The following is a 27,419-nucleotide window of genomic DNA, read 5'->3' as shown; positions in this document are numbered from 1 at the left end:
AGACCACTCCTCCTTATCCTCCTTCTCACTCAGGGAGTCAGAGTCAGGTGGAAGAGGATCTAACTCACCTGGAGGAGAGAAAGAAGAGGAAAGACAAAGAGGGGGAAGAAGATTATTGTTTGGATTTTGAGAATTGTGCAATGTTTGAGAGGAGCCTGTCAGAGGACATCAATGTCTTTATTTGAACCCGGGACCTGTATTTGTGTTCGTGTGTTTGGTGGCTTGGGGCTCTGTGGTGCCCCTTACTGGTCACCTCTGACTTCTCCCTCTTCATTTGAATTAATTTCCATCTGTTATTTGATACAACTGAAGCAAGTTCCCTGTTTCACTGTGTAGACACAACTAAATGAAATCCATGAACCACTGCTCGGACCACCTCCTCCATCTCAACATACAGGCCAAGGATCGACCCACAGAGTGGTGGCTCTTCTACGAGAAAACATAAAGTAATGTAAAACCTGCAATATGTGAACAAAAAAGCATAAATAATTATAACAATATTAACTAATGTAAGGGACGGCCGGCAGTTTATCCCGGCCGGGACCCCCCGATACTGGAAGGATGGGGGAATGCAGCTTATCAAAGACACTGCCATCCCCCCAGACAATAGATGGCAGCTTCCCTGGATTAAAGTGGTGCCCTGTATGCCCGCAGGGCACTATGGGACTTGGAGTTTGGCAGCACAGCCCTGCTGGGTACTGTGGGTGCCACTGGAGGACACTGTGGGAAGTTGGTGCGAGAACAAATTCTCACCTAGTCCGGACTATAGGACTATATAAAGGACTGCTGTGAACCCAGCAAGAGAGCCGGAGTCAGGAGGAGTGTGACAGAGCTTGCTGGGAGGTGTGGAGGAGAGAATTAGTGTGTTTGTTTATTTATTGCATTGCCTGTTTATTGTGGCTGCGTGGTCTTTGGAGGCACTGCAAAGGAAAAGAAGAATAAAAAAGATCTTCTAATTGCTTTGACCCTGCGTCTATGTCTGTCTGTTGGGGTTCACGGAGTAACAGTACTGCCAAGCATTTGATACTAGTAAAAACTATATGAAGAATAATAAAACAATCGCAAAATCACAGCGAATATACTTAAACTAGAGAATAAACACTGAACGAAATATAACAAAGTGTCATTTAATGAATATTATAATGACACTGAATTTAAATCACCTGTAGTTAAAAACACAGACCTAAAAGTGGGTGCCCAGGATTAAAACTTAGCACATCCTGTGCCTCTTCCGCATTTTGGAGCCACTTGCCCACCACAAGGCCTGTGCTCATCACTTCTCCTCTTCCTCCAGGACACTCTGTTGAAGGTCTGGCTGGCCACAGTGGTGACGGCGAGTCTCCTCTTGAATTTTGTTTTTTGTTTTTTTTAGCTAAGTCTGCAATTTTGACCGTAATGTGGCAATGCGGATGGCATGTCTGTCATTTCCTGCCCCCTGGTTGTTCAATTTTCCACGCAGCTTGTGGAAGTCGTTGCTGCAACGTTGACTTTTTCATCTCCCGGTGATTTAGAAGAGACGTCCTGCTTCAGTCTTTGAAACTCTGTGCTAAGAAGATGAAGGGGGTCAGCCTCTGTCTCCTTCTCTGCCTGCTCAGCTTATGTCTTCATGCAAGTGAGAACATCTTGAGGTCTCTCCCAGGTAGAAATGTGAAAATTCCTTGTCCAAGAGGTGACTCTTTTCCTGGGATGAAGTGGTACAGGCAGCTCACCAAGCAGCCCCCGGTGCACATCTCGATTCCAGTGTACTCCCATTACTCGGTGTACTCACAGGAGTCCAGTCACTATGAGTTGGGAGAAAACCAAACCTTGCAGGTCAACAATGTGGACTCCAGGGATGAAGGCACATACTACTGTGGGCACCTGGAAAATGAAGTGATCATCTTCTGTAAAGGAGTCAGGCTTATCATTGGCGGTCAGTAATCTCTCTGCTCTTATTGTCAAAGGGAGCTGTAGTTGGGGGGGGGTGGGTCGCCCAGGGTTTAAGGAAGAGGTAGCGGGAGGGGAGTCCATCACCATAGTCATTGTCATGTCTCCATGAATCAAAGGATGTGTGGGGTTTTCAACTTCTTTGTGAGCCAAACATGAGTGTCCCGTCAGAACAGCTCATGTAAAGATGGCTCAGGTTAACAGTAATGAAGAACTTGTGGCTCACATAAAAGCCGTGATGTCTGACTGTAACCTGGGTGAGCTTATCTTTGCTGTTATTTCAAAGGGAACTGACATGCCGATTGAGCCAGATTGTTTGACCACCAATAGAGAAATGTGTGACTTGTGTGCCACTGGGTAGAATCCACAAATCAAAACCACTAAATGGACACAGGGTGAGCCGATCATATTTAGCTTTAGTGCTTGCTTCAGACAACCCTGTAAAGATCTAAGAAGCTTTAGAGCATCTCCTGCACCTCTGTGGGGCTCAAATCTGTCCCACCATTGTCCCACCGTGTCAGCATCCCTTCACCAGATAGGGCAGGCATTGTCACAGCAATAATGGGGACAGTTAGAATGGACCACTTCAGAGTGGAATTCATGACAGAAGGGCACCATATACAGTGTTGGTTTTCACAAAGTTTGCATCTTCAGTGTTTTTAGATCTTTGTGTCAGATGTTTCTATGGTAGAATTACAAGCATTTCAGAAGTTTCAAAGGCTTTTATTGACAATGACATGAAGTTTATGTAAAGAGTCCATATTTGCAGTGTTGGCCCTTCAATTTCTGGACCAAATCTTGACTGATGGCAGTTGCCCATTCTTGCAGAATCAGAATTGGGGGTTTTTGTTTGTCCGCCCACCTGTTGAGGATTCTCAATGAGATTAAGGTCTGGGGAGTTTCCTGGCCATGGACCCCAAATTTCCACTTAGCTCTTACTTTTTCCTAATGGCCCGGTGCTCCATTATGCTGGATTGTTCATTGTTGGTCACCAAACTATTCTTGGATGGTTGGTAGAAGTTGCTCTCGGAGGATGTTTTGGTCTCATTCTTTATTCATGGCTGTGATCTTAGGCCAAATTGTGAGTGAGCCCACTGCCTTGGCTGACATGAATGGTCTCAGGATGCTTTACTGTTGGAATGATGGTAGTGAAGCTCACCTTTTCTTCTCAAACAATCAGAAAGGAGATTCATCAGAGAAAGTGACTTGACCCCAGCAGTCCTCAGCAATCCAATCCCAGAATATCAGTCTGTCTCTGATGTTTTTCTTTACTTCTTTACTGCCCTTCTTGACACCCACCAGGCCATTCTCCAAAAGTCTTCACCTATATCCCACCTGCCTGCTGCCATTCCTGAGCCAGCTCTGTCCTGGTGGTGCCCGCAGCTGAATCACCTTTAGAAGACGGTCCTTGGGCTTGCTGGACTTTCTTGGGTTCCCCGAAGCCGTCTTCATCTCTCTATTTTAACTCAATCAGCGTGACAGAGTGATCTCCAACCTTGTCCTCATTGACACTCTTATCTGTGTCACTGAAATGACATCGACAGGTCCTTTGGTGGCAGGGCTGACATGCAGTGCTTTTTTTGGGATTACATTAATTTTCATAGTAAAGATGGACTTTTTAATTATTGCAATTCATCTGATCACTCTTGGCAGCACGGTGGCGCAGTGGTAGCACCACTGCCTCACAGTTAGGAGACCCGGGTTCACTTCCCAGATCCTCCCTGCGTGGAGTTTGCATGTTCTCCCCGTGTCTTTGTGGGTTTCCTCCCACAGTCCAAAGACATGCAGGTTAGGTGCATTGGCGATCCTAAATTGTCGTGTGTGTGTGCCCTGTGATGGGCTGGCGCCCTGCCTGGGGTTTGTTTCTGCATTGTGCCCTGTGTTGGCTGGGATTGGCTCCAGCAGACCCCCATGACCCTGTGCTAGGATATAGCGGGTTGGATAACGGATGGATGGATAATGACTGACTGTCTGATCACTCTTCAGAACATTCTGGAATCAATGCAAACTGGCATCATTAAAACTTTGTGAAAATTCATATATGTGCCATTCTCAAAACGTTTGGCCACGACTGTACTCTCAGGATCCTCCAATTCACCACACACCACTGTGTAACCCTAAGGGGTATCAAGTCGCTTATTTGTGCTAAACGTTACAGACGTTGTGATGATGATGATGATGCGTTTTTGTAAGAGGTAATAAAACAACTAAACGTATCAATCTGTTGGATTCCGATATGCATGCCCTCACCTCAAAAGAGCAGCACAAGAGGAGAATGCGCCATGTGGAGTGACGTCATCAGTGGAGTCCATCTTGGACTGTTACTTTTTCTGATTGATATTAATGACATTGATTTTGGTGTAGTTAGTGAACTTGTGAAATTCTCAGATGATACTGTAGATGGCAGGGGACGTCATTGAGCCCCCAACCCTGGATACAACTGCTACAAACACAGTCCAGGCAGTTCTTACAAATACCTTTACAGGTCGTCTAGAATTGTTGCACACAGGGATGGTGAAGATTTCCTCTTTCTCCTCTTCTTCAATTTAACTGTTGTCCTCTTCCTCCCAACTCCAACTCTGTGAGGTGAAGCAGAGGGCTCTTTTTAAGTCGGACCCTGGAAGGCTCAGAGGAGGTATCTCTGAGTCGGCCAGAAGATTCATTAAGTAGAAATGGTCCATCCTGGAGGCGCCCCTCCCTGGCACCACCGAAGGCATGCAGCAGGGCTGTCCCAAAGAACTACGATTCCCAGTGTGCCCCACAGGCAGGTGAACGGGAGCAGCGGCACAGGAGTGCAGTTCTCTAGCATGTCGGGAGTATATACTTCAGAAAAGCTAACTCTCCCAGCCCTTCCATAATTCTGGCTTTCCTTCCTGGCAAGGGGTCAATTCCTGACCTAAATGGGATGCCAGTCAGTGTCCTCCAGAGTCCTTCTTCCTGGCATGGGGCCTCCTTTCCTCTTAAATGGGATGCAGGGTAATTCCAAATTAGAATTTGCAGTACTAAAACTGGAGCAATGGTAGACACTGAGTAATCAGCAAAAACAATTCAGAAAAACCTGGATGAGCTTCAGAACTGGGCGAAATGTAGTGTGAATGCTAGGGGTCATTGTTGCCCCTTAAACCCAACAGACAGATACACAAGACACAGATTAAAAGCACTAAGAAGATATTTTAATTATTTTCTTCTTTAACAGTGCCCTTCAAGCACCACAGCCACAATACACACCTCCACCCGACAGTCCATCAGTCCTTTAAATAATGCCTGACCGGGTCAGATGGAGAGTTTGGATTTTTCTCAGCCTGGAAGGGCTATGGGTGAGACTTGACTCCCCAGGTTCTCTTGCAGCGTCCCCTAGCGGCACCCTATGGTATTAAACTACATGTCCCATAGTGCCTGGGGTACCGCTGCAGTCCAGGGAAGCTGTCATTCAGTATCTTCGGAGAGTCAGTGTCCTAGAAAAGCTGCCTTCCTCACATCCTTCCATCTCAGGTTGCGTGCCAGCAGGGTTGAGCTGCCTGCTGGCTGTTACACTGCTCCTCCCTCAGCTGAGCACTGTGGAGCGAAGCGTCCAGTCCCGGGAGGGTTGTCCTTCTCCAGGAGGGGCTGTCTGGGACTTTGGCTTTGTCCTAAAAGGTGAGAGTAAGAGAACTGTGGGGAGATGCTGCTCCAATGCTTCCGTCTAACATCCACCTCGGTTCTCAGTGGACATTTCCTCCACAATTGACCCGGCTGGCGGCATTCATAACACAGCCGCCTCCCTCCTGATATTTGTGCCCTGCCAGCCGTCTGTTACAGTAGAAAAGAACAAAGTGCCGCACAGTGGGCAAAAGGAATGTCAGTTATAAATATAAGATGGCAGACGGGTGCCCTACAGGAGTAGACCTCAGGAAAGAATTTAGGAGTTTATACTGATAAAATATTTTCATCATCTAATCAATGTGCAGAAGAGATTAAAAAGGTAAATAAAATGTTAGATCATATCATAAAAACTGTTAAATATAAATCAAGGGATGTGATGCTCAGACTATATCATGCACTAGTAAGACCGCATCTGAAGTATTGTGAGCAAGAAAGACATAGCAGCACTTGAAGCTGTGCAGAGGAGAGCAACCAGGTGCATCATGGGACTGAAGGACATGTCCTACTGTGACAGACTCTGTGAATGAACTCTTTTAAGGCTGGTGTCGACTGTTGTTGAATTTCAGGGGTAGAGGACAGTAATCAGCTGTAAACTGAGACAAAACTCGCCCTTACGTTTAAGTTTTGACTCTCTTTGCTAGAAGGAAAGTTAAGTAGCTTTGTTGATTTAACCTCGATTCCCTGCATGAGTAGCAAAGAGCAAACAACCTCTAAAATGGCATCGACATCTGGGGAGAGATTAAATACTTCATGGATGTTTTACATACTATCGTTGAATCAGACTCTGACTTGTCGGACTTGGAATTGGATGCAAGCATCCGGGAGGTGGACATCGAAAACGAAAGTGCGGTGCCAGCATCAGCTGATCAGTCTCTGGGAGAACCATCACTTATGATGACAAGAGGTACAAACCATATTGCATCCCACTGCGACTGTCACCGCCACCCACCTGCTGTGCGAGGATAGCCAGACAGTCAGTGCATCGTGCATTCCTGCTGGCCATCGAGGCACCCCCGTGCAGCCACTGCTGCCAGAGTTGCCGAACATGCGCCAAGAGCAGCCACAGCACATAGCAACAGACGTTTTATGTTGAGTTATACCATTAAACCATTACTTTGTGTGCTTTTCAGAAGTTTTTGGAAAAAATATTCAGCCCTCAAAGAGTTAAACCTGTTTAGCCTGAGCAGAGGAGACTGTGTGGAGACCTCATCCAGGTCTTCAAAGTTCTCAAAGGCATTGATAAAGCAGATCCAGTCGAATTCTTTCACATACTCGAGGACACCTAGTGGAGACTAAGGAGAAGTGCGTTTAGTGCTAAAGCCAGGCTGCCCTTCTTTATGCAAAGAGGTGTGGGAATCTGGAGCAAACTACTGAGAGATGGACTTGAAGCTAAAACCTTGACTACCTTCACGGAGGATCTGGAGGACATATTGGGAGAGCTTAGCCATCAGGGCACAGCCATGTCTGAGGAGAGAGTGTGAACCGCATCGAGAAGTTTACTTACTTTAGCAGTGACATTCATGTCTCTGGTGACTCTTCCTATGAAGTCAGTAGACGGATTGAGAGAGCATGGGGGGTCATGAGGTTGCTGGAAAGGGGTGTGAGGCGCTCCTGATATCTCTGCGTGTTGGAGAAACTTGAAAGGACGAAAGTCCAAGTCTTTAGAGTCCTGGTGCTTCCTGTTTGTGAGACATGGTTGCTATCCAGTGACCTGAGATGAAGACTGGACTGCTTCATGTGTGTCTTTTCGGAGAATCCTTGGGTACCACTGGTTTGACTATGTGCTGCTCATGGAGTCCCGAATCAGGCACTTGACCTGCATTGTGAGGGAGAGTCAGTTATGGCACTATAGCCAAGCAGCGCGATTACCCGAGGGTGATCCAGCTTCCATTGTTGAGGACCCAGGCCAAAGGGACGCCCCACCTAAGAGATATAGGGGTAATTTCCAGAGGGTGGGATTGGACCGCATGCCTGCCTGGGGATGGGGGATGCCAAGCTGTTTTGTCGTGTGGTGGGTGTGTCAACGCATGGGTACCAGTGCATGCTCCCCAATCCAACCTGACCTGACCTTAGCTCAGAGTTTCTCAACTTTTAAGTATCGGTGACCCGAGTTTTCATAACAGTTTTAATCGCGGCCCCATAACATTTTTTTGAAAGGAGCCCACTAATACCAATTTCTTCTATTTTAATTAATGATATATCATAGATGAATATTTTATTATACCTACTTATCTTTTATCGACATTTATCTAACTCTATATTTATTTTTCTAGTATCAGAATGTAGTTTAAGTTAATTTGTTTTGGTTTCAATAGATGTAGTTTTCGGATTTTTGATTCGTGTTTTCTTTTTTTCACATCTTCACGCCCCCCTTTTTGTTACTTCGAACCCCCTTAAGGGGGGCCTGCCCCACAGGTTGAGAACCACTGCCATAGCCATTAACTAAACAAAGAAACAGCACATGGACTGAATGGTGTCTCCTTCTTTGTCAGATTTCTTACCTCCTTAAGTCAAATGTGACTAAAACAAATACAGATGTTAGACCCCACTGCCCACCATGTATGCCACAGATAAGGTGGCTTGTCTTAGCTGTCTGCAGGTGGTCATTACTGTTTATTCTTTGTCTTTTTTTAGAGATTCAGGAAATTCCAGAGACCACAAGTTCTGACAATTCTCATTATTGGCTGTTCATAGTGCTGGGAGTTCTGCTGCTGGCCGTCACGTGTGTCGCTGTGTGTGCCGTGTACAAGCTGAGATTTTCAGGTACTTTCTGTCATTTATCCTGCTCTGTGTCCTTCGGCTGATCAGTTCTAATGATGTTTCCTCAGTGGGCTTCTCTGTGCCTATCGCAAACCTCACCTGGTTGTGAATTGACAACAAATGACCACCAAAGCTGTGTCCTCATTTTTCTAAACATGTTTCCAGTCGCTTCTCTGTTTGTCTCTTATGCTCGTTACCTTTCTCTTTCTACGCTGCAATGGCACCAAAAAAGGGGACGACATGTAAATCAGAAGTGAAGGTCAAGATCTCGCTGTATCCTCCACACATTGAACTGCAAAACTGGGGTTGGCACGCTGTCCTGTTCATAATTCTAGCCCACGACCCTCTGCTAGTGATGAGTCAAACCCACTGAATTTGCTTTGCCTCGAGTTTGTCGAACATGTTTAGGAATTTCAGCAAACTTAACGAAATGCACTGAAGTCAGTGGGGAAAGAGAAACGGAAGCAGTTTTGAGTTGATTTTAATGGTCCCTGAGAACTATAGTGGACTGGTTATTGTGACCAAAAAATATGCTGTGAGGCAGCAGTGCTAACCACTGGACCACCCTGACTTTCACATATCTTTCCCTGGGTCTCCTGAGCTCCCATCACTAATTAACGAATAACTAACACCCACAGAGCCTGTGATGTAATGGGTCAGCATTAAATTCTTGTTGGCTGCTGCTTTCACTACCCGATCTGTGCGACCAAGGAAGGAGCAGAACCTGCGTCATCCAGCAGTGATGTCACAATGTACAGTACAATGAATCAATGCAGTACAACACAGTGCTATTTATGGACAGCTGATGTACCCCTCCAATGATAATGCAAGGTTTTGGTTTTTTAAACACATGTGGGGTGCAAATCGGGCTGGGGTATCAATTGGGTAGTGCCATCACGAATATGCGTAGAAAAGGCTGCCAACTCTCTTTCTCTAGAAATGAGGACATTGGGGTTGAAAAATGAGGACTTCTGAGGATGCCATAATATGCCTTTATATTATCTTATGTTTTTTTAAAATGATATAAACCTTTAATAGCAGTTTATCACTATAATTATGATAGAATGGCCACAATCACAGTCACTGGCAAACCAGTAAGCCTTTAAATATTTTGAATACATCAGGCCTCTTAAATGAAGAGACTTCATTCCTTTCATTTTTATTTGCAAAGCTTAATCATCATAAACCTGTAAAAAATGATACACATGGTCAATTCTAGTAAACTATAAAACATTTTACTCTTTTCAATTGAATTTATTTGCATTTATCTACATTCATTTATATTTTTCCACTGAAGCTATTTTTCTCAGTAAATCTGCGTTCTTGGGTAAATATGAATAGAAATCTGCTACTGAAATTGAATCTTGTGAGTGTAGGACCCTTCGTCGAGTCTGCTCTGCCTTTCGAAAACTTGTTGTTCATGTCGTCTGTGAATTTGCACTTTCTTTTCGGCATAACTGGTATTCCTGAATGTATGTAAATGAAAGAATTATGAAAATATTAAATTACATGAAAGAAATGACTTATTACTTGATCAACTGGTAACTAGAAAGATATTGCATTTATATGACAGAATAAATGTGTGATTTTTTTTATTTTTAATTAACTGAAACTTTAATAGTTGACTCATTCATTTACAATTATAAATCTATTTTGGAACAATGGGTGGTAATAATATTTTCCATTAATATATTACAAAGCAATACTTACCTGCACTTAAATACGACGGACTGTACCCGGATGTATGAAAGTTCTTGTTTAACTGAGATGCTGAAAGAAGAATAGAAAATAAGATCTCACATAGAAAATGTGAAATTGTAATTTCTATTTTGAATACATTCCCTTAGTTGCGGTGAATTAGGATTACAAATAATTAAGGAAAGGAACAACATTTATAATGAACAGACTACTCACCAAGAAGATAAAGCTGAATTCAAAAGATGAAGAGAAAAAGCCAAGTTGATCAGACGTCGCCAATCCTTTCAACATCTGCATTGTTTACTACCAGAACGAAAGTGAAGGCTCTGGGAAAAAAAGTGTGTTCACTACTTCTGCAAATGCTGATTGGTGTACGGCTTTCAGTTTTTACCAATGATAAGGATATGGAAATTTTCAAGGATTTTAGGATCAAAAATTCTGGACAATTTCACAATTTTATAAATTCCTCCTGGACAGTCCATGGTGCATTCAAAATGAGGACATGTCCGGGAAAATGAAGATAGTTGGCAGCACTACGTGTATATGACATATATTATTCACACATGCACAAAGCCGATTGGACAGGGCCATGAAGGATGGATTGCACTTTCAGTACATGAGAATGATGTTAAATAAATAAAATATAATATTAATTAGTAGTGTTAGTATTAGGACAAGTTGTGAAAGCTCTGCACATGCACAAAGCAAATTGGGTAAGTACCACAGACAGCGATATCTCCATCCAACATGGCTGCCGTAACTCTTTGATGTCACAATAGCCTCGTAAACCATCATGGGGTGCTGGGAAAAAAAAATTGTTTAAAATGGTGGCATAGTGGATTTTAAGGGAACATTTAGTCAAACAAGGTCACTAACAAACCCTGTAAATTTTCTGCAAAAAATAGTTTGTGTGAATTTCACCAATCACCACTACTACTGGCTGTACTGACTTAAGGCAAGACATTGAAAACCTGAAAATGGGATCGGGAGAAAATATGTCACCAGAAAACAAGCAGAGGTCAATACAAAAGGGACTGCCAACTGATTGTCAACTAATAAGAACGCTAACCCCAAAATCAAAGTCTAACACTAGAAAAATAAGTTTGACCGACCAACCAGAAAGTCAGTCTGAGGAAACAGCAATGTGAAATCAAACAGAGAGCTCAGGGAATCTTTGAGCCGACCTTTATGCTGTTGCTCGGGATGACGTCATGCACAGCGCACTCCTGGAGGCTGTTATAAACACGGCAATGACCAATGCTAACTCGTCCGAAAAGACCAGATTCAACCACAAACAAAAATGACAAGAAAACTTCAGCTTAATCGCCATTACAAATTTCCCCAGAATCAATGTGAAATTTACATTCCTTGAGTTACAAAACCCTAACAGATTATTTCATATCTCTCGCACAAAAATAAACTGGAAACCAATAAGGCATCTGAGTTAATTTGCAATATTACAGAATATATCTAGAATATGGCAGGTCTCCAAATGATGCGCTTTATAAGAAAAGGCAGGCTTTGCTATCAGAATGTAACCTCCTGACTACCAAAGAAATGGAAGAACTCATCTTCAAATCGCAACATCATTATTATGAGCACCGAGAGAAGGCCAATATGATCTTAGTCTGTAATGCAATAACAGAAATTACCAACACAGACAGAGATAACATTTTTTACCATAAAAATATAACTGATACATTTAGAGAGTTCTATAAGTCCTTATATTCTACTCTGTTTAAAGAAAATAAGATACAATCTAATGAAATTTTTGATTCATTACAGATATCACAGCTAGATACACTTAGTGCTGTGGAACTGGATAAACCTCTCAGAGTTACTGGATGCTATAAACTCACTTCAGAGTGGGAAAACAGTTGGCTCAGATGGCTACCCAGTGGAATGTTATAAAAAAAATTCAAATAAGTTAGCGCCACTATTATGAGCACCATTTATAGAAGCTAAAGGCAACAAAATTCTACCTCAAACTTTTCGCCAAGCATTAAGTACCATGTTTTCTAAGAAAAATAAGGACCTACTACAATGTGCATAATACAGTCCAATCTCTCTTCTGAATAACGATGTTAAGATACTCTCCAAAGTAGTAGCCAGAAGGAATCAAAAAGTGCCTCCTTCTGTAATATCACAAGACCAAACCAGATTTGTTAAAGGCAGACACTTAACTTCCAACCTTCGATGTTTGTTTAATATAATACATTAACCCATTAAATCCAACACCCCATAGATCGTATTATCTGTAGATGCAGAAAAAGCATTTGATATGGTTGAATGGGACTACCTATTCACCACATTGCACAAATCTGGGCATGGCCCAAACATATGTGCATGGATCAAACTACTTTATACTAGTCCAGACATCTCATTTTGTACTAACACTATTTTAGATAACATCAAACTTGAATATGGTACTTGACAAGGATGCCTCTTATCACCTTTGGTCTTTGCAATCACCATTGAACCATTGGCTGTATACTTTCATCAGAGATAAAGGGGATTATCAGGGAAGGACTTGAACAGAAAATATCACTATGTGCAGATGATATGGCACTGTATATATCTGACCCACAAAATTCTGTGCCATTAGTCCTAAAAGCATTAGCAAATTCTTCAAATGATTTCTGGATTCAGAATCAATTTGAATAAAAGTGTGCTTTGTCCAGTGAATTCTCTAGCACACAATATCAGAATGGACACCTTCCCTTTTATCATCACAGATCATTTTAAATATTTAGGGGTAAATATTACAAGTAAATATGAAGCTCTTTTTCAACAAAATTTTGTTCTCCACATGGAAACAAAATAAAGAAGACATGAGTAGATGGCCTGCCCTCCATCTTACATTAGCAGGAAGAATCAACTTTGATAAGATGACCATCCTTCCCAAGCTGCTCTTCCTATTTCAATGCTTTCTCATATATATTAACAAATCATTTACTAAGAAATTAGACAAAATCATAACCTTATTCATTTGGAATTTGAATCATCCACACATTCAAAGGGTGAATCTACAATGACCCAAAGCAGAAGGTGGCATGGCACTACCTAACTTTCAATTTTATTACTGGGAGGCAAATATACAAGCTATAAAGACCTGGGACCTCATGTATAAATGGTGCGTACACACAAAAATGATGCGTAAGAATGTTTCCACGTTAAAATCACGATGTATAAAACCTAAACTTGGCGTAAAGCCACGCACATTTCCACGGTAGCTCATACCCTTGTGTACGCAAGTTCTGTGCTCAGTTTTGCAGACTGGCGGCAGCCAGCGTCAAAGCAGTGATACTGTTCATGTGTGGTTACCTTTCTTTTTTAGATCCACATCCCTGACACGACTTTATAAATACAATGAAATTAACTGCATATTGTTTATTAGTTTAAGTCATCTGATTATAATTAACCTGTAACAATATAATGGCCCACAGAATGGCCAAACTATTATAAACACCACAGCTGCTTTAGCGTTGGTACTCTTACTTCACCTTCTTCTTCTTCTTCTTCTTTCAGCTGCTCCTGTTAGGAGTTGCCACAGCAGATCATCTTTTTCCATATTACTCTCACTGCACCACTCGGAGTATTTATATCACTTTATCTGAGTGTGGAATCACAGCTGTACAGCAGCTGATAAGAAAGAGAATTATCGGTATACAGCATCAAGCACACGCTGCCTCAGCCATGATGTCTATTGAACTGTTGTCATACGGCAAACACTTCAGAGCCTTTCCTGTACGGACCTCGCGGTTCAGAAACAGTTTCATCCCAAGAACTCTAAGTGCACTCAATCAGTCCATCAAGTGCTCCTTGTAGAACTGTTTGTACTTATAAGTACCTCACTGTAAACTTGCACTACAGTTATAATATTATACAACCTGAGCCACTTTATAAAGCACGCATTTACATATGATGATGATATCATTTTTACAATAAAATGCAGCAAAATATGTTGATTATATTATACAGATAAAACTTGAACTTCATTTAAATAATCTACTGTATATTGTTAATAATTAAACATGTGAGGGCACGGTGCCAGTGCTAGCGAGTCGCTGGTGCTCCGTTCACGGATTATTCCTGCCTCGCGCTGTATTCTTTCTTGTGCTGGCGCGACACTGGAAGGATAGATAGAATAATTAAACACGTACTACGAAGATATTTCAATGTTCCTTAAACGTTTTGAAGAATCAGCGTTTTAAGCTTACAGATGGCTTAACGTCTATTACAGAGCTGATTGTGTGGTGATTAGGTATTTGGAGAAAGAAAAGTAAGGACAGGAATTGGAGTTTAGTACGTTTGAAAGAGACAGTACTGCTACAATAAAGTATTTCATCGAAGGTAGCACATGGTGCAGCAAGCATCTTGTGTGAGGCATGAGCAATCACTGTGCCATCGGGTTCCCATGTTTAATAACATGCTCCTATCATCATATAATAACTCCTATCATCATGAAAATTATATCACGTACACATCTCAGTATTTTAATTATTCAGAGAGCTGTAATATCACGAATGTAATGGATTCTGTGTCCTGTCGGAGGAAGAGAAAGCCTGGAAGCACGTAATGATTCACACACATAGAGCACATAGAAGATCAAATACAAAACAAACCATTTAACGTGTTACTTTGATTACGATGTGATTTGAGAAACTAGTTAATGAAACGATTTTAAGATGAAGTTTATGATGTTCTACTTTAAAGACAAAATAAACTACGTGATTGAAATGGAAATTTCGAGATTAAAGTTTACATTTCGTGCTTTTTTCCCCACTGTGTCCCTATTTTTTTTTCTCTGTACCCTAATAAGCTTTCATATGACACTCAGATGGTGGGCTACGACTCGCCTTTTCACGGCGACTTTGATATGTGACAACTTCTTTTTTATTTCGGGCAGTGTGCGATTTTGTGAACTTGGGCTTTTGAGTTTCTCCGACATGCTATGTCACTCGATCGACTTCCTTTTGTTGTTTATGCCATTGTTTAAACCAATAAATACTACATTTTTCTTTGCCTCCACTTGGCATTTGCTGAAATTCTATTTTCCCTATTTTCACAGAACGCTGAGCTTAAGGGCTATGTATATTGATTTGCATATTCAAAGAGGCGTAATTCTGGGAGGAGTTGGGGCGGGACAGCAGGCGTGTGCACGTGCGTTACTTTTCACACTGATCGGGATTTACGTAGCGGAAGATCGTAGAAGCTGGCTAATGCACAGATTTCTGCATCTGGATTTTTTTGTGCGTACGCACATTCCTGTTTTTGTGCTTACGCCATGTTATAGTGTGAGTTCTACGCACAGTGTTATACACAATATATTACTCTGTACTGTTGATCCCAAGCATTTAAACTCCTCCACCATCGTCAACTCTACTCCTTGCATCCTCACCTTTTCACTGACCTCCCTCTCATCCACACACATGTGTTTTGTCTTGTTTCTACTGACCTTCATTCCTCTCCTCTCTAGAGCAGATCTCCACCTCTCCAGGGTCTCTTCAGCCTGCTCCCTACTATCGCTACAGATCACATTGTCATCAGCAAACATCACAGTCCACGGGGACTCCTGTCTAATCTCGTCTGTCAACCTGTCCATCACCATTGCAAAATAGAAAGGGCTCAGAGTCGATCCCTGATGTAATCCCACCTCCATGTTGAAAGCATCCATCACTCCTACCGCAGACCTCACCACGGTCACACTTCCCTCGTACATATCCTGTACAACTCTTACGTACTTCTCTGCCACTCCCGACTTCCTCATGCAATACCACAACTCCTCTCGAGGCACTGTGTCATATGCTTTCTCTAGGTCTACAAAGACGCAAAGCAACTCCTTCTGGCCTTCTCTAAACTTCTCCATCAACATCTTCAGAGCAAACATCACATCTGTGGTGCTTTTTCTTGGCATGAAACCATCCTGCTGCTCACTAATCATCACCTCACTTCTTAACCTAGCTTCCACTACTCTTTCCCATAACTTCATGCTGTCACTCATTATTTTTATCCCTATGTAGTTACTATAGTCCTGCATAACCCGTACACTTCTTCTCCGCTCCTCAGGTATTCTCTCACTTTCCAAGATTCCATTAAACAATCTGGTTAAAAACTCCACTGCCATCTCTCCTAAACACCTCCACAGGTATGTCATCTGGACCAATGGCATTTCCATTCTTCATCCTCTTCATTGCTGTCCTTACTTCCTCCTTGCTAATCCACTGCACTTCATGATTCACTATCTCCACATCATCCAACCTTCTCTCTCTCTCTCATTCTCTTCATTCATCAGCCTCTCAAAGTACTCTTTCCATCTGCTCAACACACTCTCCTCACTTGTGAGTCTGTTTCCATTTTTATCCTTCATCACCCTAACCTGCTGCTCCTCTTTCCCAGCTCAAGTCCCTCTGTCTAGCCAATTGGTACATGCAAGGTCCAAACTTTCCGTTTCCTTCAAAGGGCTTTTCACAGGGGTTTTGACTCCATGCTCTGTCATCATCTGCATCTACCATACTGGACTGTGTTGGACTTTGTTGATAGTGTTTATTGTTTACTGTGTAATGTATGTCAATAATTATCGTCGTCGGGAAACTGGGGAGGGCTATTTCGTATGTACTTTTGCATAATATTGATTTTTTCATTTTTCATTTTCATTATTTGATCAATATATTGTTTATCTATCAATTCATTGTCCCCATAATAAAATAAACAAATCACCGTCTTCAGATGCTGTGAATCTTAGTGTCCTCATGAATGCTGCAATGTAGTCTAGTCTTGATCTGCTGCTAGTCGGCATGGCATCTGGTACACTGACTCTGACCCGTAGTCGTTTGACACTTTTTGTCATTTATCAATTTCAGAACTTTGAGCTCAATGTCTGCATGGTGTCGGTGGTGGTCTGCCATTCCCAGAGGAGGGCAGGATAGTCCAACTGTGCCCACATCTGTTTGCATGCAGCAGGGATGGACGACAACCTTCACTGCAGGGCTAACGCTTGTACCTTTTTTTTTCACACAGGAAAACGATCATCAAACAACGACCAGAAACAAACTTCAACTTCTGTGGTGAGTTGAAAACGAAACGTACATGAAAGACACTCCATGCTAGATTTTGTGATTTGATTACACTGCCATTTGATTCTATTCATAACAATTACTAATAGGAACACTTTGAAATCACATCAGTTTGTTTTTTTGTCTTACACTTCCTGTGTCATGAATACAAGAAAACACCCACATGTGACATGACATGTAACTTCTCTTGATATCAAGTTATGTAAAAAAGTTAAACTTTTTAGGGATATCTTCCTATTTTTGGCCCTCTAGACTCTCATTTTTATGCCATTTTTGGGGCCTGTTCTGTGCAGGAAAAGGCACTATATACTAGATAGATAGATAGATAGATAGATAGATAGATAGATAGATAGATAGATAGATAGATAGATAGATAGATAGATAGACAGAAATGGCAGAGTGGTGGATCTGAGGGTAGGGATCTGCACTGGCATTTAGAAGGTTGCCAGTTCGAATCCCATAAATGCCAAACGAGACTCTGCTCTGTTGGGCCCTTGCGCAAGGCCCTTAACCTGCAATTGCTGAGGGCTTTCAGTAGTGAGAAAAGTGGTATATTAATGCAAAAATGTATTATTATTAAATGAAAGGCACTATATAATAGAGAGATAGATGTGAAAGACACTATATCATAGATAGATAGATAGATAGATAGATAGATAGATAGATAGATAGATAGATAGATAGATAGAGTAAAGAATAAAACACATACATACTGTATTATAACAAACACATATACACCTGAATTATTTAAAGGAAGGAACACCTCTGACTTGACGTCCCAGTGAGACGCTATACAGGTATATTGCTGTTAGTAGAATGAGCCCCCAGTCTCATTTCCTGACACACTTCTGCTGAACGATTCATTTGGCTGAAAGACCTCAGTGTTGCTGTGTCACGGAGAGGCTGTGCAGCGTTGTTCATAATGGCACTCAGTTTTGTCTTCATTCTCTCCTCCTCTGTTACTTCCAGGGGTCCAGAGTGCATTCATTAACTGAGTCTGCCCTTTAAATTAGCTTTTTGATTTGGTGGGCCTCTGTTGAAGTGATGTCACCATCCTAGCACACCACACTGGCCATCACTTGAGTTGCAGAAGATGTGAAGAATGTCACGTCCCATTTTAAAAGAACACAGTCTACTAAGAAAAAAGTCTATTCTGCCATTTTTCCCCAGCCTCATCCACCTGCACTTCTCTAAGTTTACCCCTTAACTGGGATGGCTGGTAGGTATTGAAGGCACTGGATAAATCAAAAAACAGAATCCTCCCAGTGCTGCCAGCTTTGTCCAATTGAGAACAAGCCTTGTGAGCAGATAATCGCCTCCTCCACTCTAATCTTTGTCCAATGAGCAAACTGCAGTGGGTCCAGGTGGTCTACCACCAGAGGGCTCACATAGTGCAGGACCAGCCTATTCATAATCCCGGGTGTAAGGGCTACTAGTCTTTAGTCGTTAGGTATGTAGGCTCCTGCCTTCTTTGAAACTGGAACAATATCGTCCATTATGACTGCCAGTTCCTTCTCATTAGGGGTACGTTCACGTTTCCCACCTTCCATACTCCCATTGTGTATTCAAATCTAACATTTCTGTGTGTAATTCTTTGCATTTAATTACATTGACTTTTTATCCTGCATGCCTGTTTATTCAGCTCAGTTAATGGATTGCACTGAGGGCTTCTCATCCCAGCTCACCCAAACACAAAGACCAACCATTTTTTTGTTTCCAGACCACCGAGCTTCCTGCTTCTGGACTGTTTTAGGAAGCCATCAGAATCAGAGGAGGTGCCATGTCAGGCCTAAGGTCTGTGAGGTGCTGATCCCAAATCTAGCTTCATGGTGTTGCCTCACTCTGTCCAAGCAGTTTATCTAAATTGCTCTACTGGCACCCAGGAGCTTTCTGCTGGTGTCCACACTTCCGGGTGTTCTGTGCATTGAGCTCCACTATTTTGTGTTGTTTTCCTGAGTGGCGTGAGATCATTAAATATCCAACTTTTCCGTTTTCAGGTCTCAACTGTCAATGGAGTACCGGAAGGTGATTACCAGGTGAGTCTAATTCGGGAATGGCAGGAATAAAGAGAATGTCTGAAATGTTCACAAGGCTTTATGATACCTGAGCCTGCATTTTGATGCCTTGTATCGAAGAATCCAATTTAAGTGAAAAAAAAAAAATAATATTTTTTATCGAATCTGTGGCAATAGTGCAAAAAAACTTTAAAACTGAGCTTGCCATGACATGAGCCCGAAACCCACAGACCTTTTTTTTCCAGAAAGATCCCCCCAAATGACATGACATGAGCCCGAAACCCACAGACCTTTTTTTTCCAGAAAGATCCCCCCAAATGCGTCACCTAGTCAGGCACCTGCCATTGTGGCAAGAGGGTCTGTGCTACCAGCAGACACAGGGCTGTCCAGCTGAATGTCACTCTTTGAATTTAAATCGAATGTGTTGTGGACACTAGAGGGCACTGTCGCTCCTCCAAACCCAACACAACAGACACAGGGTACAAGTTAAAAGCACAAGAGTCTTATTCACGTTCAGGAAACTCTTCACACTGTGTTCCACCACCACGGCCACAAGTAAATCATCAGCACAACACTCTCTTTCTCCTCCACTCTCCCAGCAAGATTTGTCCACCTACCACCCGACGCTGTGAGGCTGGCAAGTCTTTTTATCGTAGCCAACCCGGAAGTGCTTCTGTTCTTCTGCCCACGTGCTCCTTAAGCACTTCTGGGTTAGGCAGAAACCCATACCATTTGGGTCCTCCATGGCACCCCCTGGCAGCACCCACAGTGTGAATTCCAAGTCCCGAGATGCCCTGTAACCCATGGGAGCTGCCATCTAATGTTTTGGGGGAGGCAGTGCCCAAAACCAGCGTCCTTCCCCCAAACTTCCATTTAGTTTGGGCCGGGTTGAGCTGCCAGCCGTGCCTTACAGTGTATAAAATAATTTTATTGGAAGGCAAAGACTGGCATATGAATGCCAACAAAGTGTTGTCTGCTTTAATTGTCATTCATTTCCAAATATTCTTACTCCAGGTACACTATGTGGCATTTCACATGGTTCATTTTGCACATCACTTCCAGCATTTTTGAACAGCTAGCTTATCTCATCATAAATAAGCCTTCTTTCTTTCAGGCACAGCCCTTCACAACACCATTTTGGGGAAAGTTTCTCTATGCTGCTGTTTTGCTCTCAAATTTAGATCTGATAATATAAACTTTATCAGTACTAAAGGGAAATTCAGAAGCATGCAGAAAATAGAAACATAAAAATACAAGGATACAGAGTCACAGGACAGATAATACAGCCAATCAATCAATCAATCAATTGATCAATCAATTAAGATCAGTCAATAAGTAAATGAATGCATTAAATGAACTTAATTATATTGGGTGGAAGCATTGAATTGCTTGATAGAAGCAGGCAGAAAAGACCCCCTGAGATGTTTCTTAGCACACTGGGTCTAAAAGTGCTCCAATACAGCGCCTCCTGGAGGGGTTAGAGGGGATTTCTCAGGGTGGTGTCCAATTTTTCCACCATCCTCTTTTCCACAACAGCTTCTATTGTGTCCAGAGTTCACGCTGTGATGACGCAGGCTTTCCTGATAAGTTTGTGAAGACTATGCGCACCTTGTGAGCTCAGGTTGCTTTCTTAGGAGACCACAACATAGTGTCAAGCTTGGGTGGTAGAGTGGCACAGGAAACAACATTTCCGAAGAAGATTAACAGATAAAAGGAGAAGGAGTTTATCCTCGCAATACAGGCGCTGTGGAAGCCGGCCCGGACACAGACAGGAGGACACGTTAATATCACTCAACACAAGTTCATTCATAATTATTTACAATGTCCACGTGCACACAAACCCCAAAAGTCCCCAAAGTCCTGGCCAACAACAATGCCTCAGTTCCTTCAGGCCGCCTCCTTGGGTCCTTGACCAAGCTCTGTCCGATTCCACTCCCAGCTCTCGCCATCATATGAAAGGGAGACGGCCTCTTTTATACACACCCGGATGTGCTCCAGGTGCTTCCCAGTAATCTCCCACCGACTTCAGGTGTCCCCAGTCTTCTTCCCCCCGGCCCTTCCAGGTGTACGCAAGTGCCGAGGTCCAGGGCTCTAAAGGCGGTGACCACGGGCCCCTACAGGGTTGAGCTTCTAAGCTCTATACCCGTGGCCCCCAAAGGAACCAGGGCAGTCGCCCCCACATGGTCTGGGGAAGGAGTAAGCCCTCCTCTGGTCTTCCTAGGCATCCTGGCCGGGTCGCCACCCCAGCTATCTCCAACAGCGCACAGGTAGCAATTGGCTGATGTCGCTCTCTAGCTTCACTTGTTAGCTTAAAAGAACACAATGTCTTCTTCATCAAGTGGGTAAAGTGGCTTGGAAGCAGCGGCTGGGGCAGACACAGTCATAGGGAGAGAGGACAGATGAGGGAGTCATTGGGCTGGCTGGGGTTCAGTCTTTTAAATGTTCTAAACATTGTGTGAGAAGCATATTACACATTAACAGTGCAAAGTCGCAGCTGTTCCTGCAAAAGAGCCAGTTAAGAGTGTGTTTGTTTCCCATTGATATCCTATTTAGGAGGGGATTTTCGAAGAGCAACCGTGTTTCTTTCTCGTTGGTTTAGTGTTTAACAGAGAATTAGCTCACAGCTAATAGAGCATTTACGGCATTACTTGGTAGGAATACAGAGTAGAGGAGTCACCGAGCCATCTTTGAGCAACCGCCGCTGCCGTTAAGGACAGACAATCAGCCAGGACACCGGTCACAGAAGAGCACCACATTGGCTACTATGGACTGGTAGAATATTTCCAGCAGCTTATTACACACATCAAAAGATGTGAACCTCCTTAGCAAGTCCAGTCTGCTCTGGCCCTTCTTGTCCAGCGCCACTGTATTATCAGACCAGCCCAGTTTGTTGTTCATGTGAATCCCCAGGCACATATATGTCTTCTCCCTGGATGGTAACTGGTCTCAGAGGCTCCTTGGCACGCCAGGACGTCCACCACCATCTCTTTTGTCTTGCTGATGTTGAGTTGAAGGTTGGTGTCCCTGCACCACAAGACGAAGCCCTCCATAACCTTCTTGTACTCTGACTTGTCTCCTTCATAAATGCACCCTATGATAGATGAGTCATATGAAAATTTCTGTAGATGGTAAGCACTGGTTTTGTGCTGGAAGTTTGCTGTGTAGATGGTGAACAAGAAGGGAGACAGGATAATTCCCTGAGGTGCTCCAGGGTTACACACTCCCATTTTTGACACACAGTCCCTCAGCCTCACAAACTGCGGTCTTTTGGTCAGGTAGTCTACGATCCAGGAGATTGCGGGGGCATCAAGATTCAAAGCTTTGATCTTCTTCTCCAGTTGATGATGAAGATTAGTGTTAAAAGCACCAGGAAAGTCAAAGAATATGAGTTTGACTGTGGTGTTACTTTTGTCTAAATGGGAGTAGGCTCTGTGGAGCATGGAGATGAAAGCATCCTCCATACCTACAGTATATGAGTCTGATAGGCAAACTGTAGAGGATCCAGATGTTCTGAAACCAGGGGTCGTAGCTGTATTACTACCACCTTCTCAAAAATCTTCATTATGTATGTAGTATGAGGAACTGGTGTAAAGTCCTTGCGATCACTGGATTGCTCTTTCTTTGGTACTGGGAGCACACGGGATGTTTTCCACAGCTGTGGAACCTTCTACAAATTCACGGAAAGGGAGAACAGATGCTGAAAAGCTGGATGGTACATGTCTTCAGCAGTCTGTGCCTAATTCCATCTGGCCCTGAAGCCTTGGTTATGCAGAGTTTTCCTGCTGTCTCTTCATTTGATCAGCAAAGTCCAGGAAGTGGAGGGGGAATTGAAGACCACAGATGTGATGCGATTGTATTGGAAGGTTGTGCAAGGTGCAGATGACAGTTAGGATTCTGGAACATCCTTCAGCTTGCACACAGAGGCTAGCAGTGTTTAGAGAAGGGTAGACTGAAAAGAATGAATCAAACCTGTTGAAGAACTCTACCACAATAATAAAAACAGTCACTGCTCTAAATGACTGGTTTTGCATTCAAACTTTGAACGCAAATTACAAGTTAAGTTGTATGTCATTGAGTCTGTGATATATCTCATATTTCACTATACAGCCACTATAGACGCAGCCAGTTACCTTCTACAGCGCTGCTATCTAGTGGATAGCCATGGTTGTCTTTTTTAGACAAAACTGCGCAAAATAGTGAGATACAGTTATATGCAAAAGTTTGCAAACCCCTCTTTGGATTTTTGTTTATCATTGGCTGAGCTTTCAAAGTAGCAACTTCCTTTTAATATCTGACATGCTTTATGGAAAGAGTAGGATTTCAACAGAGACATTAAGTTTATTGGATTAACAGAAAAAATGCAATAGGCAACAAAAATAGACAGGTGCATAAATTTGGTTCCCCAACAAAGATATGACATAAAGACTTAGTTCAACCTCCTTTTGGAAATCTAACAGCCTCTAGACACCTCTTATAGCCTTTGAGTGTCTGGATTCTGGATGGAGGTATTACTGACGATTCTTCCATACAAAATCTCTCCAGTTCAGTTCGATTTAATGGCTGCCGAGCATGTACAGTCTTCTTCAAATTATCCCTTAGATTTTCGATGATATTCAAGTCAGTGGACTGTGACGGCCATTCCAGAACATTGTACTTCTCCTCTGCATGAATGCCTTTGTAGATTTCCAACTGTGTTTTGGATCATTGTCTTGTTGGAATACCCAACTCTTGCATAACTTCAACTTTGTGACTGATGCTTGAACATTATCCTGAAGAATTTGTTGATATCGGGTTGAATTCATCCGACCCTCGACTTTAACAAGGGTCCCAGTCCCTGAACTGGCCACACAGCCCCACAGCATGATGGGACCTCCACCACATTTGACAGTAGGTAGCAGGTGTTTTTCTTGGAATGCGGTGTCCTTCTTCCGCACTGCAAAGCACTTTTTGTTCTGACCAAATAACTTAATTTGTGTCTCATCAGCACTTTGTTCAAAAATGAATCTGGCTTGTCTAAATGAGCATTTGAATAAAACAAGTGATTCTGTTTGTGGCGTGAGTGCAGAAAGGGCTTTCTTCTCATCACCCTGCCATACTGATGCTCTGAATTGTAGAGCGATGTACAGATACAACATCTGCAGCGAGATGTTCTTGCAGGTCTTTGGAGGTGATCTGTGTGTTGTCTGTACCCATTCTCACAATCCTCTCATATGCCACTCCTGTATTTTTCTTTGCCTGCCCGACCGGCTGGGTTTAACAGCAACTGTGCCTGTGGCCTTCCATTTCCTGATTCCATTCCTTACAGTTGTAGCTGACAGTTTGAACCTCTGAGATGGCTTTTTGTAGCCTTCCCCTAAACCAGGAGACTCAACAATCTTTGTTTTCAGATCTTGTGAGAGTTGCTTTGAGGATCCCATGCTGTCTGTCACTCTTCAGAGGAGAGTCAAAGAGAAGGAAGCACAACTTGCAATTGACCACCTTAAAAACCTTTTACCACTCGTGATTGGACACTCCTGTCTATGAAGTTCAAGGCTTCACGAGCTCATCCAACCAAGTCATCAGCATTGAGCAGTGATGGGCATTCAAATCAGCACAATGACAAGGGGACCCACATTTGTGCACAGCAAGTTTTTCACATTTGATTTCATTTCATACAACTAAATACTGCGTCACTAAAAATCTTTGTTTGGATAACACCCCAGTACTCCGATGTTCCTAGGAAATGAAAGACACACCACGGTTATCTTTTATATTAAAAGGAGAGGAAATTATTATGCAGGCTGAATGGGGTTCCCAAACTTTTTCGTATGACTGTAAATCGACAGCCCGTAATTTTGTAGTATAAAGCTGCTGATGTTTTGAAACAACTATTTTTGTTACAAGATGAATATTGTTATGATCGTGATGGTGACCAAGTTAGTGACAATCATTTCGATGATGTGGAACCTGTAGGCATTGGCACTGCTGCAGATCGCGTTTCTTCCTCACAAGGCGTGTGACTCATCACGACTGTCAGAACAGCAGTACATGGACATTCTGCCACCCACTGAGGACAAACAGTTACTAGTTAATACATTTGTTGTGTGCAGCATTTGTGGAAAGTGCAAAGAAACACATTAGAATTACGACACATGTGCTTCTAAATCTGCACACTGTGTAGTGCCATCCTTCAAGGGCTCTCCTTCAAATGGACGCTTTTAGTATTTCTCCTTGGCCAAAGGAGCAGATACCGGTGGGTCCTGCTGATACGTTAAGGACCTTCTATGAGAGGCCCTGTCCAGCTCTCCTAGAGTAATGGCCTGTCGCCTGGAATCTCCCCAATGCCCTTGAGACTTTGCTGGGAGACCTTCTCGCAATGCCATGTATTGATGTGCCTGCCATCCTACCTGTGCCACCAACATCTGTAGGGTCCAGGTATGGCCTCGTGCTACCAGTAGTGACCGTAGCCAAATGCAAAATGAGTGACAAAATAGAAAAGATGAGGAAGGATAACCCATTCATTCCTGTTTTGGGGGTCGTCTCTCTCAGTGTTGCCCCTCTAGTGCCCCAAAGCAGCTGAAACTGATGAACAAGCCCCTCTGCTACTGAACTGAGCAGCTCAATAGCCCACCAGTGTCATGGACTTGATGCTATACTCGCATTAGAAAGTGGTCCTTTCATTTTTTTAAGCAGTATATTTCATTTTTAATTCTGTTCTGCCCCATTTTCTTTTTAATATAGTGTTGCTAGGCAACTAATCTGGAAGTTTCAGGTATAAAGTTCTTCCAAATTTCCATCCAAATTTGAAGAAACATAAGAAAAGACTGTTGTGTGTTTAGAGCTCCTGGTAAACGACTTCTGATTTATGTATTTTTGACTATGCTTTTGTATTTTTTTGATTCTGACATGACAACAAGGTTCAATTGACTTCCTGGTTATGAAGTTTTGTTTGTTTTTCTGGCTCACGTCTCTTCTTCTGGGTCCTTATTCTAAAAATTTCTGCGTCATCTTCATGGTGTCAGAATATTTGGTTACAACTCCTGTTTTCGACCTCATTTCAGTTCTTTTTTATTTGTTATTATTCTTTATTGTTCAAATCAAACACCAAACTGCAGAAGAAACACAAAGGAATGAGCAAGGCCTTGCGAAGTAATATTCTTTAAAAATAACTTTAAAAACACGAAAAAACTCTTTAAAATCCATCCATCCATACTACTGTATCTCTCTCTATTATATAAAAAAATCTTGAGACGAGACGCGACTTTCTCAGAGAGACACTTTCACGTCCAGCAAGACAAAGAGTAGATGACAAAGTAGAATGTCGTAAAGAATTCAAAAACGTTGGCGCGATACACACACAGAGCAGGTTAGATACAATGAAAGTACGAGAATTCGAAAGCTTATAAAAAATAATAGTAAAGATCACATTAGCGCAAACAAATGGAAATTATCCATCCATTATCCAACCCGCTATATCCTAACTACAGGGTCACGGGGGTCTGCTGGAGCCAGTCCCAGCCAGCACAAGGCGCAAGGCAGGAAACAAACCCCGAGCAGGGTGCCAGCCCACCACAGGGCACACACACACACACACACACCAGGGACAATTTAGAATCGCCAATTCACCTAACCTGCTTGTCTTTGGACTGTGGGAGGAAACCCACGTAGAAGCGAACTCAGGTCTCCTTACTGCGAGGCAGCAGCACTACCACTGTGCCACCGTGCTGCCAACTCTTTTAAATGAGTATCACAAAGCAAAATAAATTTCAGCACCAGTTTCATGAAACTGTATGTGAAACAAAATTTGGTGCTCATCACAAGTTATGAGATTACATTTTGAATGGATAATTCATTTCATGATTCATTGATTTGTTCTTTTTTTTTGTTTGTTTTTTGCACAGGAACTCGCTTACAATCACCAGTCCATCTACCACGTATGTGACAATCGGGCCGAAGTGCAGATGCCAAAGAGATAAACAACGAATGAAGAGACAGCCATCTTGGATTGTGGCTGGGCTTGAAGAGGGGGCCGTGACTCTCCTACACTCCCTCTTTGTTGGTCCTTCGACAGTCACTTCTGTCCACTGAGACATGTCCAGTCTGTGAGCACTGTGAACAGTCACCAATATGTCCTCTTTTGTCCCTCACTAGTGCCACCTCCCCTTTACTATTCCATTTGCAAAGATCCTTTCCATTCCCTCCCACGTTGATTCATTTTCTGTCCATTTTATTGAGTTCACCAGCCTGTGTTTGTGTGATGCTGGACTGTAATTGTTGTGTGTGCCGTTAATGGCGCCATATAAAATAAAGTCAGAGAGATATA

At 42.8% G+C, this 27,419-nt stretch overlaps 1 protein-coding gene across 1 annotated transcript; it reads left to right on the top strand.

Moving 5' to 3' along the window:
• The first annotated feature begins 1,452 nt into the window (after positions 1-1,452).
• On the top strand, positions 1,453-27,419 carry LOC120514969. Its single transcript, XM_039735633.1, has 5 exons — positions 1,453-1,912; positions 8,203-8,331; positions 17,047-17,093; positions 19,100-19,138; positions 26,998-27,419. Exons 1-5 carry the CDS (start codon positions 1,555-1,557, stop codon positions 27,070-27,072), a joined length of 648 nt encoding a protein of 215 aa, XP_039591567.1. The 5' UTR covers positions 1,453-1,554; the 3' UTR covers positions 27,073-27,419.

This window comes from Polypterus senegalus, chromosome 1 (assembly GCF_016835505.1).
Source record: "Polypterus senegalus isolate Bchr_013 chromosome 1, ASM1683550v1, whole genome shotgun sequence".
NCBI lineage: Eukaryota > Metazoa > Chordata > Cladistia > Polypteriformes > Polypteridae > Polypterus > Polypterus senegalus.
The sequence above is the reverse complement of the archived record's forward strand: the minus strand, read 5'-3'. Positions and strand labels throughout refer to the sequence as shown.